This window comes from Salvelinus fontinalis, chromosome 19 (assembly GCF_029448725.1).
Source record: "Salvelinus fontinalis isolate EN_2023a chromosome 19, ASM2944872v1, whole genome shotgun sequence".
Lineage (NCBI taxonomy): Eukaryota > Metazoa > Chordata > Actinopteri > Salmoniformes > Salmonidae > Salvelinus > Salvelinus fontinalis.
Genome location: NC_074683.1, coordinates 25882745 through 25903155, shown reverse-complemented (window position 1 = coordinate 25903155; position 20411 = coordinate 25882745). Strand labels below are relative to the sequence as shown.

At 44.4% G+C, this 20411-nt stretch overlaps 1 protein-coding gene across 1 annotated transcript in view; it reads right to left on the bottom strand.

Annotated features, from left to right (window-relative positions):
• LOC129816555 (titin-like) overlaps positions 1-20411 on the bottom strand; it is a 176349-nt gene that overhangs the window by 23719 nt on the left and 132219 nt on the right. The window contains 7 exon segments of the mRNA XM_055871143.1: positions 27-326; positions 627-920; positions 1012-1308; positions 1415-1717; positions 1832-2419; positions 2813-3109; positions 3204-20315. Of these exon segments, the coding sequence (XP_055727118.1) occupies positions 27-326; positions 627-920; positions 1012-1308; positions 1415-1717; positions 1832-2419; positions 2813-3109; positions 3204-20315 (19191 nt within the window).

The window sequence follows — 20411 nt, the reverse complement described above, 5'->3', positions numbered from 1 at the left end:
ACAGATGTTGTTTGTTTTATCCTTACCAAATGCATTTTTTGCCTCTACGGGTTCAGATTCCAGTGGGTCTCCAACTCCATATTTGTTAACACCCCGGACACGGAAGATGTACTCATTGCCTTTGATCAGTCTTGGGACATTCACGATACATTCTGCCCAATTCTCAGAGATAATGGACCATTGAATTCTGCTGGCCTCCCGTTTCTCCACAATGTAGTGGGTAACCATTGCACCACCCTCATCCTCAGGAGGACCCCACATGATGGTGATACTGTTAGCAGTGACCTTCTTGAGCTGAATCTCGCCAGGTGGTGGTCCAGGTTTATCTAATAATGACAGAACATTAGACATTTATTTTCTCACTTTGCTCAATCGCGCATTACTTGTTTTGGTTATTTCATATTCCATATGGTTTTCCATATGGTTTTCAATACCACCTCTGGAATGCACTCACAGACCACCTGAAGCCAACAGACTCTTGGCTCCTTTAATAATAAAGTGTAAGTTTCCCTGTCTAGATGTGTGCTGTTTTTATTTATTTTAATGCATTCACTGCACATTATAAATTCAATGTAGTATTATTAAATATAGGTACCAAAATAAAAAGGATAAGGAGCAATACACACCAAGAATTTGTACTCTGACGTAGGCATATGCTGAGCCCAAAGAGTTCTTCAGTCTCATCTCATATGTTCCGGAGTTGAGACGTGTGGTATCTCTGATGATAAGAGTGGAACTATCAGCAGCGTTGTTCTGTACCAGCTGAGCCTGGGCCCTGGGGTCAAGTTCCTTTCCGTCCTTGTACCACTCAATTGTAGGAGCTGGTTTGGCAATGATTCCAAATCTAAGCTCGACAGTGGTTCCAGCTTTGTGTTTCACAACCTCGCGATATTCATCAGGAATTTCAATCTCAGGGGCACCTATGAGATAACACATAAGAGACATTACATTAATTAATAGTTAAATTAATTGTTAAATTCCTACTTTTATCATATTTGGAACCTAACCCACCATATGTATCCACGCAAGTTGCAGGGCCTGCAATGATGGATGGATTGCTAACTGATCCAACTGCATTCTTTGCCATGACTCTGAATTCATAGGTCTCATCCTGAGTAAGTCCTGTCACAGTATAATGTGTTTCGGAAACGTTGGTCAAGTTGGCCTTCGTCCATCTGTCTTTCTCGCCCTCTTTCTTCTCAATCAGGTATCCTGTGATCTTGCTACCGCCATCATAATTGGGCTTCTGCCATGCGATGCTGATGGAAGTCTTCGTGATGTCAGTGATCCTGACATTGGTTGGAGCCTCTGCAAAAAATAGATGTGGAGGTTCAGATACAGTAGATGATTTGTAAAGTTTAGAGGTCACACAAAGGTATTCAATCACAAAACGAGAGTAACCAAGTCGACTTACCGCAAGCATCAATTGCAAGTACTGCGTCTGAGATCTTGCTGAGTGGACTGCATCCAGCTGCATTTTCTGCAACGATCCTGAACTCATAGATGAGGCCGGCAGCAATGTTTGGCACCTTGTAGTGTGTGGCACGGATAACAGTCTTGTTAACCTTCTGCCAACAGATGCTGTTTCTATCCTTTATCTCGAGGTGGTATCCAAAAACATGGCTTCCTCCGTTGGAGGCTGGCTCCTTCCAGGCTACAGTGATGCTCTCTCTGGTTACAGATGTAACCGTAGGAGCTGAAGGAGCTACAGGGACAGCTAAAATGAAAGAAAATAACATTTAGTATATATATTTTCTTTTTCTTTTACATATGCACATCTATATATGAAGTACAAACAAAATATTCAATAATAGAGTAGTATAAATCTCACTGTAGGGCAGATCCACTCTGACGGTTGGAGAGTCGATGTGCTCACTGATGCCGTAGCGATTCTCAGCCCTGATTCTGAACTGGTACTCTAGTCCTGTTGTAAGCTTCATGATTTTCATGGTGCATCTTGCGACAGCCGAGGAGACCTCAGTCCAGTTGGCGTTGGTTGTTTCACGTTTGAGGATTATGTAATTTGAAATGACGCTTCCACCGTCATAACGAGGAGGAGACCACTTCAGACTCACACTGTCCTCTGTCACGTCAGTCATTTCCACAGGACCAACTGGGGCGCTTGGTCTATCCAGCACCACAATGTTAACGAAAGACTTGGTGGTTCCACTTGTGTTGGAGGCACAGATGTCATACCTTCCTGAATCAATAGCAATGCTCTCACGGAGAGTAATGATGAGGTATTCAGGGGTTACTTCAGAGTTGAATCTTGTAGTTGACTTCAGTGCAACATCGTCCTTCGAAAGAGAAACCTTTGGCATAGGTCTACCAGTAAGTGGGATCTCACATTTCAGGTTTGATCCTGCTCTGACGTAGACTGTATTGTGAGGGAACTTCTTCATGTTGATCTCAGGAGGGTCTGTTGAAAGAATATGGAGAATTATTAAGACAAAGGAATAATTATTAGATATCAAATCAAAATGCAATACTGTAAGAAAATGTTAGTTTTTTTAACCAGCTTTACACACATAATATAGTACTACCTTGGATTATGCTCAGCAATTCTCTACCCTTATTCATTTGTGATTTTTTATTTAACTAGGCAAGTCAGTGAAGAACAAATTCTTCTTTACAATGACGGCCTAGGAACAGTGGGTTAACTGCCTTGTTCAGGGGCAGAACAGCAGATGTTTACCTTGTCAGCTTGGGGATTCGATCTGGCAACCTTTCAGTTACTGGCCCATGCTCTAACCACTAGGCTACATGCCGCCCCAAATATAATATATAAATGTAGGACTGGGGAAAAACTTACCATGCTGGTCTTTAACTGTTACAGGCAGAATCATGTCTTTAGCGTCACTGAATCCAGCATGGTTTTCAGCACGAACTCTGAAGAAGTATTCAGCATTTTGCGTCAGGCCATAGACCACCAAGTGGGTGAACTTGGTGACACCAACTTTCACCCATTTATCCTGACCCTTCTCAAGAGCATCGATTTGGTAACTGGTGATTCTGCTACCTCCGTCTTGCTCAGGCTTGCCCCATGCAAGTGAAACACTTTCCTTGGTTATATCGCTGACTCCAAGTGATGCTGGTGGACTGGGTTTTTCTGAAATCAACAAACATGGAGATTTTAATAACACCATATGATAAAAAAACATGTTAAATTAACCTTTTGTTTTAGATTTTCAATTTTAGTATACCTGTAATCTTTGCTCCATCTTTGGTCTCAGCTGATAAGCCAACTCCATATTCATTTTCACCAGAGACTCTGAAGTAGTACACTCCTCCCTCCACCAGGTCTGTCACTTTGTAGGTCAGACGAGGGCAGGTATCTGTGAGTCTGGTCCATCCCTTTTTGCTTGCCTCACGAATATCAACAAGGTAGTTCTTTACAGCAGCGCCACCTTCATTATCTGGAGTATCCCATGTAACTGTTGCAGAGCTCTTCGTGACATCCTTGACCCCAACATGAGATGGTGGCCCAGGAGAGTCAAGAACCCTGACATTTAATGTGCATGCGACTTTTCCAGCTATATTTTGGAGAGTCACAATATATTTTCCAGAGTCATCTCTTGTTGCTTGTTCCACTGTAATAGACGTGAATGTGTCAGTGGTATCAATACTGGCCCTCACTCTCAGATCAACAGCAGCCTTGGTCCACATAACATTAGGGACAGGCTTGCCCCTGAATGGCACAGTTAGGGTGAATGAACTGCCATCCTTTACAATGAGTGTCTTTCGCATCTCATTGCTGATATCAAATACTGGTTCCTCTTCTCTCTCTTTAGCCACCTGTGGATCCGTAGGGGGGCTTGGCTCACTGAGACCAATCTTGTTGATAGATTTGACAACGAATAGATATTCTGCTCCAGAAGTTAATCCAACGACGGTGAATTCAGTGTTTTTTGTGTTTGAAACACCGACACACCAGTCATCATCATATTCGTCTGTTCTCCTGTATTCAACACAGTATCCTGTCACAGGAGCACCACCATCGAACAATGGCTTATTCCATGAAAGAGTAACAGTAGTCTTAGTTGAGTCAATAACTTTCGGTTTAGGTGGTGGAGATGGCAGGAATTGGGGATCCTCCGCCTTTGTTAGTTCGGTAGGAATACTTGGGAGACTCAAGCCTGCAGCATTTTCTGCATAGACTCTGTACTCATATTCAGCACCCTCACGGAGATTGGATGCCTTGACTCTGAGGTCATACACAGGCTTTTTGTTCACGCGTACCCAGCGCAATCCAATTTTCTCTCGTTTCTCAATAACATAGCCATAAATGCTGCTTCCTCCATCGGATTCAGGTCTTTCCCAGCAGATTGTCATTGCATCACTTGTGATACTGGTGATTTCAACATATGTTGGTGCTGCAGGGACAGTGTATGCATTCTTGGCTCTGGTGGGCTCACTCTCTAGGGCTTCACCGTCTCCATATTTGTTCACTCCCCTTACTCTGAAGATGTATTCATTTCCTTTAAGCAGTTTGGTGACTTTACATGTTGAAGCCTTCATATCTCCATATACTAAAGTCCAGGCGAGACGGCTGGTTTCACGTTTCTCAACGATGTAGTGCATGATTTCTGCACCACCATTTTCTTGAGGTGGTCCCCAGGTCAAAGTGCACTTCTCGGCTGTCAGACCAGTGACTGCCAATGGTCCAGAGGATGGTCCAGGACGGTCAAGGACCTTACAGTTTACAGCCAAGGACCTTGTACCAGCAACGTTCTGTAGAGTTACAATGTACTGTCCAGTGTCTCTTCTGATAGTGTCTCTGACTATCAATGTGGTGGTGCTGTGTGTTGAAGTAATCTCCACTCTTGCCTTGGCATCAATTTCTTTACCATCCTTTGTCCATGCAATGACTGGACGTGGGCGTCCAGAAATATCTGCATCAATTCTCAAAATATCTCCAGCTTTGACAACTACTAATTTCCTAAACCTGTCTTCCAACTCAATGCGAGGTGAATCCACCTCATCCTTGACTGTGATGGCACCTGTGCCCAGTGATGGCTCACTGAGTAATCCAGCTGCATTCTTTGCAATAACATGGAAGTCATATTGTACATCCTCCGTAAGGCCTGTAATGTCAAAGTATGTGTCCTGGAGATTGGCAAAATTGCATTTCAGCCAACGCCCATCTGGAAGCTCCCTGCGTTCAACAATGTAGCCAGTCAGCTTGGCTCCACCGTCATGCTTTGGCGCCTGCCAAGTAATGGAAACTGAAGTTCTTGTGATGTCAATGACCTCAAGGTTAACAGGTGGATCACAAGGATCTCTTGCAGCTACAGGCTCAGATGCTTTGGTGCAAGGTCCAATTCCAGCAACATTCTGAGCATAAACACGGAACTCATACAGCAAGCCTTCCTCAATGCCAACCACTTTGAATTCTGTTTCAGCAATGAGACCTCTGTTGATCTTTGTCCAGAGAATACTGCTATGGTCTTTCATTTCCAGGTGATAACCGATGACTGGACTTCCACCGTCACTGGCTGGTTTACCCCATGCAACCAATATGCCAGACTTTGTAGCACGGGCAACATGGAGGGAAGTGGGAAGGCCAGGTGTCTCAAAGGGGTACTGTGCAACAATTGGCGCGGAGTCCACGGCATGGCTCTTGCCATAGCGGTTTTCAGCTGCAATACGGAACTGATATTCAGTGCCTTGTGTCAAGCGGGTAACTTTAATTGATGTTCTGGCAACTGTGGCTGAAACAATCTGCCATGTTGTAGTGGTGGTATCTCTCTTCTCCACAACATAGTTGTTGATTTGACATCCTCCATCATAGAGTGGGGCGTCCCAAGACAGTGAAATATTGTCAGCACTTACTTCATCTACTTTGATTGCAGTTGGTGTGCCAGGTTTATCCAAAATGATAACAGCTATGGTGGCTGATTTCTTGCCAACTGCATTGGTTAAAGTGATCTCATACTTCCCGAAGTCCTCCCTGGTTGCATCTTTGATTGTAATTTTCGATGAATTCTTAGCTGCTAGAACATTCACCCTGGTTGTCTGCTTCAATACAGCTCCATCTTTTTTCCATGCAACCTCAGGTTCAGGTCTGCCTCTGAATGGAACATCAATCTTTAGATCGTCTCCTGCCTTGACACTGTATGTGTTGAACATCAGATCGATGATAGGTTCGATTGTAATGTCCTTTACTACGACAGGATCTGCCAGTGGCTTAGGTTCACTCTTGCCTTTGTCATTGACAGCAGTAATCCTAAATGCATATTCCTCTCCAGTTGTGAGTCCACCAATAGTTGCTTCCAATGCTTTGATCTCAGTGCATACAGTCCATTTCTCATCACACTTGGTTTGCATTTCTACTGTGTAGCTTGTGATTTTACTACCACCATCATGATCAGGCTTTTCCCATGCGAGACTCACACTGTCGCGAGTAACATCTACAACTGTAACTTTGCCTGGAGGCAAGGGGGATTGGGATACCTTGATTGGTTCTGTTGTTTCTGCTGGCAAACCCACACCAAGCTCATTGACAGCTTTGACGCGGAAATAGTAAATTCCACCCTCTGTAAGGTCATCAATCTTCATGGAATTTCTTACACAGTTATTTGAAACACTTGTAAATGCCAGTCTTGTAGTATCTCTCTTTTCCACAATGTAATGTGTGACCTTAGCTCCACCATCAATCATAGGAGGCTCCCAGGATAGTGATACAGAATCTCTCTTAATGTCCTTGACTTCAAAGTTCTCAGGGGCACTTGGTGAGTCCAACACTCTGACATTAATGAATGCCGATTTTTGACCGCTAAGGTTCTCAAGAGTCAACACATACTTGCCAGTGTCAAATCTGTTGACATTGTCGATGACAAGCATTGTGTAGGAGCTTGTGACCTCAATTTGGGTACGCTCAGTAAGAGGGCCGTCCATCTTGGACCACTTTACTTCAGGTTCAGGTCTTCCTTTGATTGTGACAAACAAACGCAGTGTTGCACTTGCTCGTACTTGGACCATTTTCCTAAGGTCTGAATCAAGTTCAATCTCAGGGGCCTCAATTCTTTCAGATGCAACAACAGACCCTGGAACATCAGCATGCTCACCAACTCCTTCAATGTTAATTGCACAGATGCGGAAATAGTACTCTGCATTTTCCCTCAGTTTTTTCACTGTGAAGTGTGTTGCTTGGACACCAGTTGATGGTGTACAGGTTATCCATTCATCACCCCCTTCTTCTCTCATCTCAACAACATATCCTTTGATGGCTGCTCCACCGTCATAGATGGGTCTTGCCCATGAGAGGGATACAGTTGTGCTTGAGTGGTCTGTCACCTTAGGGTTGTTAGGAGGACCAGGTGAATATGTGGCATCACAGGCTTTTATGTATTCTGTTGGTGCACTTGGTACTCCCACACCAGCAGCATTTTCAGCAGATACTCTGAACTCAAAGGAATGTCCCTCGGTGAGTCCGGTGCACCTGAACCTGATGTCATTAAGTCTTTTCTTGTTGCATTTGGTCCATCTAATTCCCTCTTTATCTCTTTTCTCCAGGACATAGCCATCAATGTCTGAGCCACCATTATCTTCTGGACGTTCCCATGTAAGGACCATTGAGTCCCTTGTAATAGCACTTGCTTCAGGTGTTGAGGGAGCGCTGGGTGCCACGAAAGGATTACGTGCAATAACTGGGTCTGATTCAAGAGGTTCACCAATGCCAAACTTATTCACTGCCGTAACTCTGAAGATGTACTCATTGCCAGGCAAGAGTTTAGTCACTTTGTAGCTGATAGCTTGGATTCTGGGTTCAACTACAGTCCATGACAGTCTGCTGGTTTCCCTCTTTTCAATGATATAATGAGAACAGCTGGCACCGCCATCATGCAATGGATGACTCCAGTGAAGATAGGCTTTCTCTGCAGTCACGCCAGTTATCTTCATTGGACCTTCGGGTGGACCAGGTCTATCAAGAACTTTCACATTGACGGGAATAGATTTTGTTCCACCAACGTTGCTAAGACTCAGGACAAAATGTCCACCATCTACTCTGATACATTCCTTGACTGTTAGAATAGTGCGTTGAATGGTGGTTTTGATCTCCATTCTTGGGGTAGTTTGGTCGATTTCTTTTCCATCTTTCAACCATGTGATTTCAGGGAGTGGTTTTCCCAAAATATCAGCATCAATAACAAATGTTTCACCAGCATGGATGACAATACAGTCCTTGAACTTGGGATCCATTGATGCTGTTGGTGCTTCAATTTCATCTTTAGCAGTAATTGCTCCAGTGCTTTCAGATGGATTACTGAAAATACCAGAAGCATTCTTTGCAATTACTCTAAATTCATACTCACACTCTTCAGTCAGACCTGAGATTGTAAATTGAGTCTCAATTACGTTTGTGAAGCTAGCCTTCATCCAACGGCCATCAGGCAGCTTCTTCCTTTCAACAACATAGCCTGTGATCAGGCTACCACCATCATAATGAGGCCTTGTCCACGACAGTGTAACGTGGTTCCTGGTAATATCAATAGCCTCAGGGGTACCAGGTGGATCACATGGGTCTCTGGCAACACAAACATCAGAAATCTTGCTCGGTGAACTCATGCCAGCAATGTTCTCAGCAAAGACCTTGAATTCATACTCAATGCCCTCTTCAAGTTCATTTGTTTTGAATCGACAGTCAGGAATGAGCAGTTTGTTCAACTTAGTCCAGAGAATGCTGTTCTTCTCTTTGCGTTCGAGGTGGTAACCAAGGACTGGACTGCCTCCATCACTGGTTGGTACTTTCCATTCAACAACCATGTTGTCCTTAGTTACTGATGACACAAATGGAGTACCAGGTGCAAGAGGTTCACTGAAAGGATATTGCACAACAACAGCTGCTGAGTCCAATGACGGACTCTTTCCATATCTGTTTTCTGCAAACACCCTAAACTGGTATTCAGTACCGGTTTTCAGCTTGGTAACTTTGATAGTTGTTCTTGCAACGGTTGCAGACACACAGTGCCATGCTACGGTTGTTGTGTCACGCTTTTCCACAATGTAATTGTTTATTTGACATCCTCCTGTGTATGCAGGTGATTCCCATGCAAGGTTTACATAATTGGAACTCACTTCCTCAATCTTTATAGGCCCTGTGACTGGGCCAGGTTTATCGAGGATGATCACTCCGATTTCTGCAACTTTTTCTCCTACAGTGTTGGTAGCTGTGATTTTGTACTTGCCAGAATCCACTCTAGTTGCCTCTTTTATAGCAAGGATTGTTGATGATGCTGTTCTTGAAACATTCAACCTGGTTGTTTCTTTAATTGCCTGTCCATCTTTTGTCCATACCACTTTTGGTGCTGGGCGTCCTCTCACTGGTATTTCCATCTTCAGATCTTCACCATGTTGGACACTAAAGGTGTTGAATGCCATTACAAAACTAGGTTCAATAGTCACATCTTTAGCTATGACAGGCACAGCTAATACCCTTGTGTCACTCTTTCCTTTGTCATTAAAGGCTGAAACTCTGAACTGGTATTCTTGACCTGCGGTTAGGCCTTCTACAGTTCCCTCACATGTCTTTGTGGTTGTGGATAGGATCCATTCTTCTAATCCTGCAGGCAGCATTTCTATGCAGTATCCCATTATCCTACTTCCACCGTCATGGTCTGGTTTTTCCCATGCCATCGAAGCGGTTGTCTTAGTCACCTCAGTCAACGTGACCTTTCCTACAGGCAGAGGGACTTCTGATGTCTTCACTGGCTCAGCTGTTTCTGCTGTCAGGCCTACACCATATTCATTCTCAGCCATAACTCTGAAGTAATAAATTACCCCCTCATTGAGATCTCCCACATGGAAACTGTTCCTTGTACACTTGTTTGAAATGTTGGAATAAGCTTTCCTGGTGGATTCACGCTTCTCAACAAAGTAATGCTTGACCCTCGCGCCTCCGTCAATGAGTGGGGGCTCCCAAACAAGGTTCACAGAGTTTTTCTTAATATCTTTCACTGTGAAGTTTACGGGTGCTCCTGGTGTATCAAGTACTTTGACAGAAACAAATGCGGACTTGGAACCACTGCTGTTTTCCAGGGTCAGAGTGTACTTTCCAGCATCATTTCTGTCACAGATATCTACTGACAGTTGAGTAAAATTGGCGCCTTTCTCAATTTGAACTTTGTTAGTCAATTCACCCTCATCCTTGGACCAGCTTATTTCTGGAGTAGGACGTCCTTTGAATGGAATATTGATCCTCATGGATCCTCCAGCACGCACAACGACTCCTTTCCTTAGCCATGAATCCAGCTCTATCTCTGGGGCAAACATTGCATCTACCGGTTTTACGGTTCCTAGAATTTCAGCAGGTTCACCAATACCCAATTTATTGATGGCACATACTTGCACCTTATATTCTTGATGCTCAGTAAGTTTGGTGATTTTGAAGGTAGTTGCATTCACTCCCGTTGGTGGAGTGCATAGGGTCCATTCATCCTCATCAGCTTTGCAGATCTCCACAGCATATCCCTGGATATCGACTCCACCATCGTAAATGGGTCTGCTCCATGCGAGTGTAATGGAGTTCTTGGAAGTATCAACCACATGTGCATTAGTGGGAGGGCCAGGCTCAAAGGTTGGATCACAGGCTTTGGTGTAAGGAGTTGGTTCAGTTGGTTGGCCGACTCCTGCAGCATTCTCAGCAGATAATCTGAATTCATATTCATGATCCTCTGTCAGGCCTGTCACTCTGAAGCGAAGGTCTGTGACTCTGCGTTTGTTGCATTTTGTCCATCTGATTCCAGCTCTATCTCTTTTCTCAACAATGTAACCAGCAATGTCACTTCCACCATCAACCTCTGGGCGAGTCCAGCACACAGTCATGGAATCCCTTGCGATATTGGCTATTTCCAATTCTTGAGGTGGTCCAGGAGTAACAAATTGATTTCTCATTAAAACTGGGGCTGATTCAAGAGGTTCACCAGTACCAAATTTGTTGACAGCCATAACACGGAAAATGTACTCATTTCCCATCAGAAGCTTTGTGACTTTGAACATTGTAGCTCCACAATCGCTAGCAACCACAGTCCATGCAAGACGGCTAGTCTCTCTCTTCTGAATGACGTAGTGGGAAATGCTGCTGCCACCGTCAGCTCTTGGAGGAAGCCAGGACAGTGAGCATTTCTCGCATGTGACATTGCTGACAGTGAGGGGTCCCTGAGAGGGCCCAGGTCTGTCCAGTACTCTCACATTGAACGTTACAGTTTTAGCTCCAGCAACATTAGTTAGAAGCAAAGTATATTGTCCTCCATCCACTCTGATAGCATCTTTGACAACAAGCTTTGCTTGGAAATCTGAATTCATAATCTCAGCCCTTGCTGAATTCTCCACTAATGCTTCACTCTTGAACCATTGAACTGTGGGAATTGGCTTTCCTTGTACAGCGGCCTCAAGTGTAAATGTTTCCCCAGCATTGATGATAACAACCTGACTGTACACTGACTCAACTTCACATTTTGGAGGATCAACTTCATCCTTTGCTGTGATGGATCCTGTGCTCTTAGAGGGCTTGCTGATAGACCCAGCGGCATTCCTAGCTATGACTCTGAAGTCATATTTGCAGTCTTCAGTTAGACCAAGAACTGTGAATATGGTTTCAATGACATTTGTGAAACTTGCCTTCATCCACCTTCCCTCTGGGAGATTGCGTTTCTCCACCACATAGCCTGTGATCAGACTGCCACCGTCATCCTGTGGTCTTGTCCACTTCAGTTTCACGGAGTGCCTGGTTACAATGATAGCCTCTGGGGTGCCAGGAGGATCACATGGGTCACGTGCCACATATCCCTCAGAGAGTTTGCTGCATGCGCCAATGCCAACAATATTCTCAGCAGACACTTTAAATTCATATTCAATACCTTCCTCCAAAGGAGTAGATTTAAATCTACAGTCTTGGATGAGGGATTTATTGATCTTTGTCCAAAGGATACTGTTCTTTTCCTTTCTCTCAATGTGATAGCCAAAAATAGCACTGCCTCCATCTGAAATTGGTTTGTGCCATTCCACAACCATGTAATCCTTAGTGTATGAAGATACGTACGGTGTTCCTGGTGGTCCTGGCTCCTTGAAGGGATACTGGGCAAGGACAGGTTCCGAATCAATAGCATAACTTTTGCCATATCTGTTTTCAGCACAGATCCTAAATTGGTATTCTGCACCTGTTTTTAGATTTGCCACTTTCAGGGTATTTCTCGCCACAGTGGCAGAGACTACTACCCAGTTGGTTGTGGTTGTATCTCTTTTCTGGACAATGTAATTTGAAATTGGGCAGCCACCAGTGTATGAGGGTGGTTCCCAGGTAAGTGTGATACTTTCAGCACTGATGTCATCCATCTTGATTGGGCCTGTTGGTGGGCCAGGTTTATCCAGTGTGATTACTTCAATGGTGGCATCTTTGGAGCCATGCATATTGGTAATATTAATACTATACAATCCACCATCGTCTTTTGTTGCTTCCTTGATGGTTAGATGTGTATTGCGTGCACTGTCGACAACATTAACTCTTGTGGTTTGTTTCAGGGCAGCACCATCCTTTGTCCATGTAATGACTGGTTTAGGATGTCCAGCAATTGGAACTTCAATCTTCAGATCATAGCCGACCTGTACACTGTACTGTGTCAATTTAGGTCTTATGTCAGGTTCAATGACAAGGTCCTTTACTACTACTGGATTGGCCAGAAGTCTAGAGTCACTCTTTCCTTTGCTATTGACCGCAATTACTCTGAATTGGTACTCCTCTCCTTGGGCTAAGCTACAAACAGTAGTTTCAAGGTATTTACATTGAGCACATAATGTCCATTTGTCACTATCCCTGGATTGCATTTCAATCTCATAATGGCTTATTCTGCTGCCTCCATCATGATCTGGTTTCTCCCACTTAAGTGAGACACTGTTACGTGTCACGTCCAGAACTGTTACTTTCCCGGGAGGTTGAGGTACCTCTGAAATCTTTAAGGGTTCTGGTGTCTCTGCAGGTAAGCCAATGCCCCACTCGTTTTCAGCAAGAACTCTGAAGAAATAGATACTTCCCTCCACAAGTGGTTCAATCTTCCACGACATCTTGTGACAGGATGTGACAGGGGAATACACTTTCCTAGTGCTTTCTCGTTTTTCAACATGATATTGCTTAATTTTAGACCCACCATCCAAAATAGGTGGCTCCCAAGTAAGGGTGACTGAGTTCTTTGTTATCTCCTTAATAGCGAAATTTGCAGGCATACTAGGTGAATCAAGCACTCTGACACTGATGAAGACAGATTTAACTCCACTGGAATTCTCTGCAGTAACAGTGTACTTGCCAGTGTCAAATCTGTCAACGTTTTCAATCAGAAGTGAGGCGTAACTGCTTGTATTGTCAATCTGTGCTGTCTCCTTGAGTTCTCCATCAGCTTTTCCCCATTTCAGTTCAGGAGCTGGCCGTCCCCTAACAGGAACAAACAACCTAAGAGCGCTTCCAGCTCTGACATTAATCATCTTCCTCATGTCAGCGTCAAGCTCAAGATCTGGTGCTTCCAATTTCTCCTCTAGAAGAACTGATCCAGGGACATCTGCATGCTCACCAACACCAACCTTGTTTATGGCACAGACTCTGAATTTATACTCGTGCTTCTCTAGTAGTTTTGTAACTGTCAATTTAGTGTTTATGATTCCAGCAGGTGGAGTGCACATTGTCCATTCATCAGATGCTCCTTCACAGGCCTCCACTAAGTATCCTTGAATCTCACAGCCTCCATCATAGATAGGTTTTCCCCATGACAAGGACACAGATGTTCTTGTTGTGTCAGTCACTTTGGGATTATTTGGTGGACCTGATGTGAAGATAGCGTCCAATGCTTTATAGTAAATAGTGGGTTCACTTGGTTTACCAACTCCAGCAGCATTCTCAGATGAAACTCGGAACTCATAACTGCGGTTCTCAAGAAGACCGGCTACTCTGAAGCGCAGCTCACTCACTGTACGCTTATTGCATCTGGTCCAGCGCACACCTTCTTTATCACGCTTCTCAATGACAAATCCAGAAATGGCATTGCCACCATCGTTTTCAGGTCTTTCCCAGGTTACCACCATTGAATCTTTTGTGATGGTAGAGACTTCCACATCCGTTGGTGGATCAGGTGTCACAAATTGATTTCTGGAAATCATTGGCTCGGATTCAAGAGGCTCGCCAATTCCGTATTTGTTGACAGGAATCACTCGGAAGACATATTCATTTCCAGGAACAAGTTTTATGATCTTCAGATTTAGAGTCTGCACTTTAGGTTCAACCAGAGTCCAAACCAATCTGCTAGTCTCTCTCTTCTCAACAATGTAATGAGAAACATCACTACCTCCGTCTTGTGCTGGTGGTCTCCAGGCAATACAAGCCTTTTCACTTGTGACTCCATAGATAGAAATTGGGCCTCCTGGTGGACCAGGTCTGTCTAACACTTTGACATTGATGTTCACTGCCTTCTCTCCACCTACATTTTTCAAAAGTAGGATATATTGGCCTCCATCAACACGGATTGCCTCCTTAACACTCAAAGATGCTTTAAAAGCGGTGTTCTTTATCTCAAGGCGTGCAGCATCTTTTAATTCTATGTTGTTCTTCATCCAATGGACTGAGGGCACAGGTTTGCCAAAAATATCTGCACAAAGGTTGAACGATTCACCAGCCATCAGAACAACTGTTGAAGAGTACTTTGAGTCAATCTCTATTTTGGGAGGATCAACTTCATCCTTTGCTGTAATAGACCCAGTGCTCTCTGATGGAAGACTAAAAACACCTGCTGCATTTCTTGCAATGACACGGAACTCATAGCACTGGTTTTCAACTAAGCCAGTCACAAGAAATTGGGTCTCAATGACATTGGCAAAACTTGACTTCATCCAGCGCCCTTCAGGCAGCTCTTTCTTCTCCACAACGTAGCCAGTGATTTTGCTGCCTCCATCTAACTCTGGCTTAGTCCATCGGAGAGTGACAGCTCCTCTTGTGACAATGACAGCTTCAGGCTTGCCTGGACTGTCACAGGGATCTCTTGCTACACGAATTTCTGACAATTTGCTAGCTTTGCCAACCCCAACAATATTTTCAGCATAAACTCTGTACTCATATTCGATACCTTCATCAAGACCACCAAGCTTGAACCTTGAGTCTGGGATCAGCTGTTTGTTTTGTTTCACCCAGAGGAGGCTGTTTCTCTCCTTACTCTCAAGGTGATATCCCAAAATCTTGCTCCCACCATCACTACCAGGCTTCTCCCATACAATAACCATGCTGTCCTTTGTAGATGATTGTATAACTGGGGTCCCTGGAGCGCTTGGGAGATTGAATGGATATTGAGCAACAATATTTTCTGATATAAGTACTGGACTCTTTCCATATCTGTTCTCAGCAGCAATCCTGAACTGATATTCAGAGCCAGTCTTCAACCGAGCTGCTTTAATGGTGGTTCTTGCAACTGTTGCAGACACAATCTGCCAATTTGTGGAGGTAGTTTCCCTCTTTTCTACTACATAGTTGTTAATGGCACAACCACCCACATATGTAGGTGGGTTCCAGGACAGTACCACACTGTCAGAAGTGACTTCATCAAGAGTGATTGGGCCAGTCGGAGGACCAGGCTTATCAAGAACAACAACCCCAATGTCCACTGTTGCTTCACCAGCTGTGTTTACAAGTTTGATGGTGTACTTGCCCACATCTTCCCTACTGGCTTCCTTGACCACAAGATACAAATGTGTATCAGTGGCATCAGCATTGACTCTGGTTGTTTCTTTGAGTGCGACACCATCCTTGAGCCAGGTAGCAACTGCTTTGGGACGAGCAGCATATCGCAAATCTATCTTGAGATCGTCTCCTGCCAATACACTGAATGTGGTAAACAGCAGCTTGAATACTGGCGCAATGACAAGATCTTTGGCTACCACAGATACACTAAGTAGACGAGGATCACTGGTTCCTTTTTCATTATGTGCTGACACACGGAACATATATTCTTCACCCTGTGTCAGTCCAAGAACAACAGCCTGTGTGATTTTTGCAACTGCACACTGGGTCCAAGTTTCACTGTCTTTGCCCTGCATTTCAACAATATATCCTGAGATTCTGCTTCCTCCATCATGATCTGGTTTTTCCCAAGACAGAGAGACACTGGTGCCTGTAACATCAACAAGAGTTACTTTGCCTGGTGGAAGTGGCTTCTCGGATACTCTGACTGCCTCAGGAGTCTCTATTGGAAGGCCAATGCCAAATTCATTCTCAGCCAGAATTCTGAAGAAATATGTGTTTCCTTCCTCCAGGCCACCAATTTTCCAGCTGGATTTAACGCATTGAGCACAAACTGTGGAGTAAGCTTTTCTTGTTGATTCACGTTTCTCCACAACGTAGTTTCTAATTCTGGAGCCACCGTCAATAAGGGGTGCGTCCCACATGAGTGATACTGAGTCTCTGGTGACCTCCCTGATTATGAGGCTTTGTGGTGCTCCAGGTGTGTCCAGCACTCTGACATTCACATATGCTGTTTTGCTTCCTGAGGCGTTTTCCACTGTCAACATGTACTTTCCACTGTCAAATCTGTCAACATATTCCACCATAAGAGCAGTAAATGATGATGTGGTGTCAATAGTTGCTCTCGTAACAGGCTCTCCATTTTCTCTGGACCACTTGGCCTCAGGAGCTGGTCTTCCTTTAATAGGTACAAAGAGTCTCAATGTGCCGCAAGCTCTAACGCAGACAACCTTACGAAGCTCTGCACCAAGGTCAATTTCAGGAGGAAGCAGCCTATCCTCTGCAATTGGTGTACCAGGCACTTGTGCTGGCTCTCCAACCCCTTCACAGTTAACTGCACAAATGTTGATTTTATAATCTTGGTTTTCTACCAGGTTAGTGATGGTAAATGACGTACCAACTAATCCCTTCTTAGGGGTTTGAATTGTCCATTCATCTTCCTCAGGTAGACAGGTCTCCACAATGTAGCCAATGATATCAGAACCACCATCGTATACAGGTTTGTTCCATGCAACTGTAATGGATGACTTGGTTGTGTCCAAGACTCTTTGATTTCCAGGTGGTCCAGGTTGGAAGATTGTGTCTACTGCCTTGTAGAATTCACTTGAAGGACTTGGTGTACCTAAACCAGCATTGTTTTCTGCAATGATTCTGAATTCGTATTCATGCCCTGGTGTGAGCCCCGATACTTTGTACCTCAGGTCAGTAACAGTCCTCTTGTTGCATTTAACCCAGCGAAGACCGGTTTTGTCTCTCCTTTCAACAACATAGTTGAAAATGCTGCTTCCACCGTCGTGATCAGGGCGTTCCCAGCAAACAACCATGGTGTTCTTTGTGATGGTCGTCACCTCAGGTGTTGATGGAGCATCAGCTGGCACATATGGATTTGTAGAAACCATTGGATTGGACTCAAGGGGCTCTCCAGTTCCATACATGTTGACAGCCATAACTCTGAAGATATATTCATTACCCTTCAACAACTTGGTAACCTTAAACCGGTTCACTTGTAAGTCTGACGCTACATTTGTCCAAGCAAGTCTACTTGTTTCACGTTTCTCAATTATGTAGTGTAGAATCTTTGCACCACCATCATGTGATGGTGGCAACCATGACAATATACATTTCTCAGCAGTGACATCTGTTACAGCAAGTGGACCATCTGGAGGTCCAGGTCTATCAAGAACCTTAACATTGAAGGTATGCTTTGCAAAACCACCAGGATTGCTGGCAGTTAAAGTGAATGTGCCGCCGCACCTTCTTAGAGAATCTTTGTTGACTAATGTTGTAGAAAAGTCATAGAGTTTGATTTCCAACTTTGCCGTATCTTCAAGTTCCTTCCCGTCTTTGGTCCATAGCAGTGTTGGGATTGGTCTGCCTGTTACGCTGGCAGCAAGTTTGAAGACATCTCCTGCTTTCACAACCACAGTACTATTATAGATTGTATCAACTTCAAGTTTGGGCACTTCAATGTCATCTCTGCAAGTGATTTCCTCTGATGGTAGAGATGGCTTACTGAGAGCACCAGCTGAGTTTCTTGCCAAAACATGGAACTCATAAGTAGCATCCTCTGTGAGCCCGCTAATAGTGAATGTTGTCTCAAGGACGTTGCTATAGTTGGCCTTAAGCCAGCGTCCGTCTGGGAGTTCTCTCTTTTCTACTTGGTACCCAGTTATTGAGAATCCTCCATCACCTTCAGGTTTTGTCCACTGAAGAGTCACCTCATGTCTGGTTACATTCAATGCCACTGGTTGGCCAGGTGGGTCCACTGGATCCAGAGCAAAGGTAGTCTCAGAATGCTTGCTTGCCCTGCTCAAACCAGCCATGTTTTCAGCAATAACGCGGTACTCATAGGCGATTCCATCCACCAAGCCTGTTGATTTGAACATGTTCCCTGCTACAAGTGCTTTGCTGATCTTCTGCCATAGGATACTGTTCTTCTCTTTCCTTTCAATGTGATATCCCAAAATTGGGCTTCCACCATCGGACGCTGGTTCATCCCAGCTAATAGTCATGGAATCCTTGTTGAAGTGGACGATTTCAGGAAGGCCTGGTTGTCCTGGCACATCGAATGGATAAGCAGCAACCACTTGTTCTGAGACTATACAGGGTCCAATGCCATACCTGTTCTGGGCTTTAACACGGAACTGATATGTGATTCCTGTTGTGAGACGGGCAGCTTTGAATGTCGTACGGATAACTGTTGCTGCTAATTCAACCCATGATGTGCCTGTGGTTTCTCTAGCTTCAACAATGTAATTGTTAATGGGTACGCCACCATCATTCTCCGGACCTTCCCATGACATGAGAATGTAGTCACATGAAACTTCTTCAAGCTTAATTGGTCCAGTAGGAGGTCCTGGAATATCGTGGACTTCAACAGTAATTGTCTCTGTCGTTGTTCCAAGTATATTCTTGCCGGTCATCGAAAATGTACCACCATCGGTCCTTTTGATCTCATTGATGTGGAGAGTAGTTGAAGTTGCAGTAGTATCAGTGTTGATTCTCTGTGTCTGTTTAAGTGTGTCCTCTCCTCTCTTCCATGAAACTGAAGGCCTGGGGCGACCCAGAACCGGAATTTCAACCTTCACGTTATCACCAGCTTTAGCAATGACCAAGGACTGGTAGACTGCACGCAGGTCAAACGCAGGTGCTGCTGTTTGTTCTCTAATGATAGCAGGTCTGCTTTCACGTGGATCACTTCTGCCAGAGCTGTTCACTGCCATGATGCGGAACACATACTCCATATTTTCAATGAGATCTGTGGCTGTGTAGTCAAGAGCTTTTACAGTTGTTATATGGGTCCATGTCTCTGTGTCCTTCTTCTGTGCTTCAATAACGTATCCAGTAATCCTACTGCCGCCATCATGTTTTGGCTTCGTCCATGCAAGGCTTGCGGTGTCCACTGATACGTCAGTGACATACAGATTTTCAGGGGCAGTGGGTGCTTGGGATGCTCTGATTGTCTCAGGTGTCTCTGCTGGCTCGCCGACACCCAGTTCATTTTCAGCGGATACCCGGAAGTAATATTCAGAGCCTTCATCCAAGTTGTCATACTTGAAGGAACATTTCTGCCAGGTTGTACTGATTACTGTGTAAGCTTTTCTTGTGGCTTCTCGCTTCTCAATGACATAGTTAATGATCTTTGATCCACCATCAATGATGGGGATTTCCCACTGCATGGTGATGCTTGTTTTGGTGATTTCACGTGGTATCAAGTTCACAGGTGGTCCTGGTGAATCCAGTACTCTGACATTAACGAATCCGTCTCTCTTACCAGCAACGTTTTCTAATGACAGCATGTATTTTCCGGCATCATATCTTGTGCAGTCAGGGATAACCAGGAGAGTATACGACTCTGTAGTATCAATGTGTTCACGACCACCTTTGCCAAGAATGGCATCATCTTTCAACCAGGTTACTTCAGGAACTGGACGTCCTTTAATTGGTACGAAGATACGAATGGATCCACGGACCCTGACAACAAGGGTTTTTCTATACTCAGCATCAAGCTCATAGTCGGGAAGTGTCTCACGGTCCCCAAGTTCAACAATTTCTTCAACCTCTGCTGGTTCACCTACTCCCTCTGTATTCATGGCTCTGACTCTGAAATAGTAGTTCCCACCTGCCTTCAGGTCTGACACAACATATTCTGTAATTCTCAGTCTTGAGACGTCTGTGACCCAATCGTCATGTCCTTCCTTTTTGTGCTCAACAATGTATCCTGCTACATCCAGGCCGCCATCATAGTGGGGTTTACCCCAGTTGAATGTGGCTGTTGTCTTGGTGGTGTCAGTAATTCTTGGGTTAGAAGGAGGTCCTGGTGGATCTAAAAAGAAGACATATCAAGACATATCACCTGGTATTATCATATAGATCTATTGGGTTTCACTTCATAATAACGTTCATCACTAAGCCATTATAA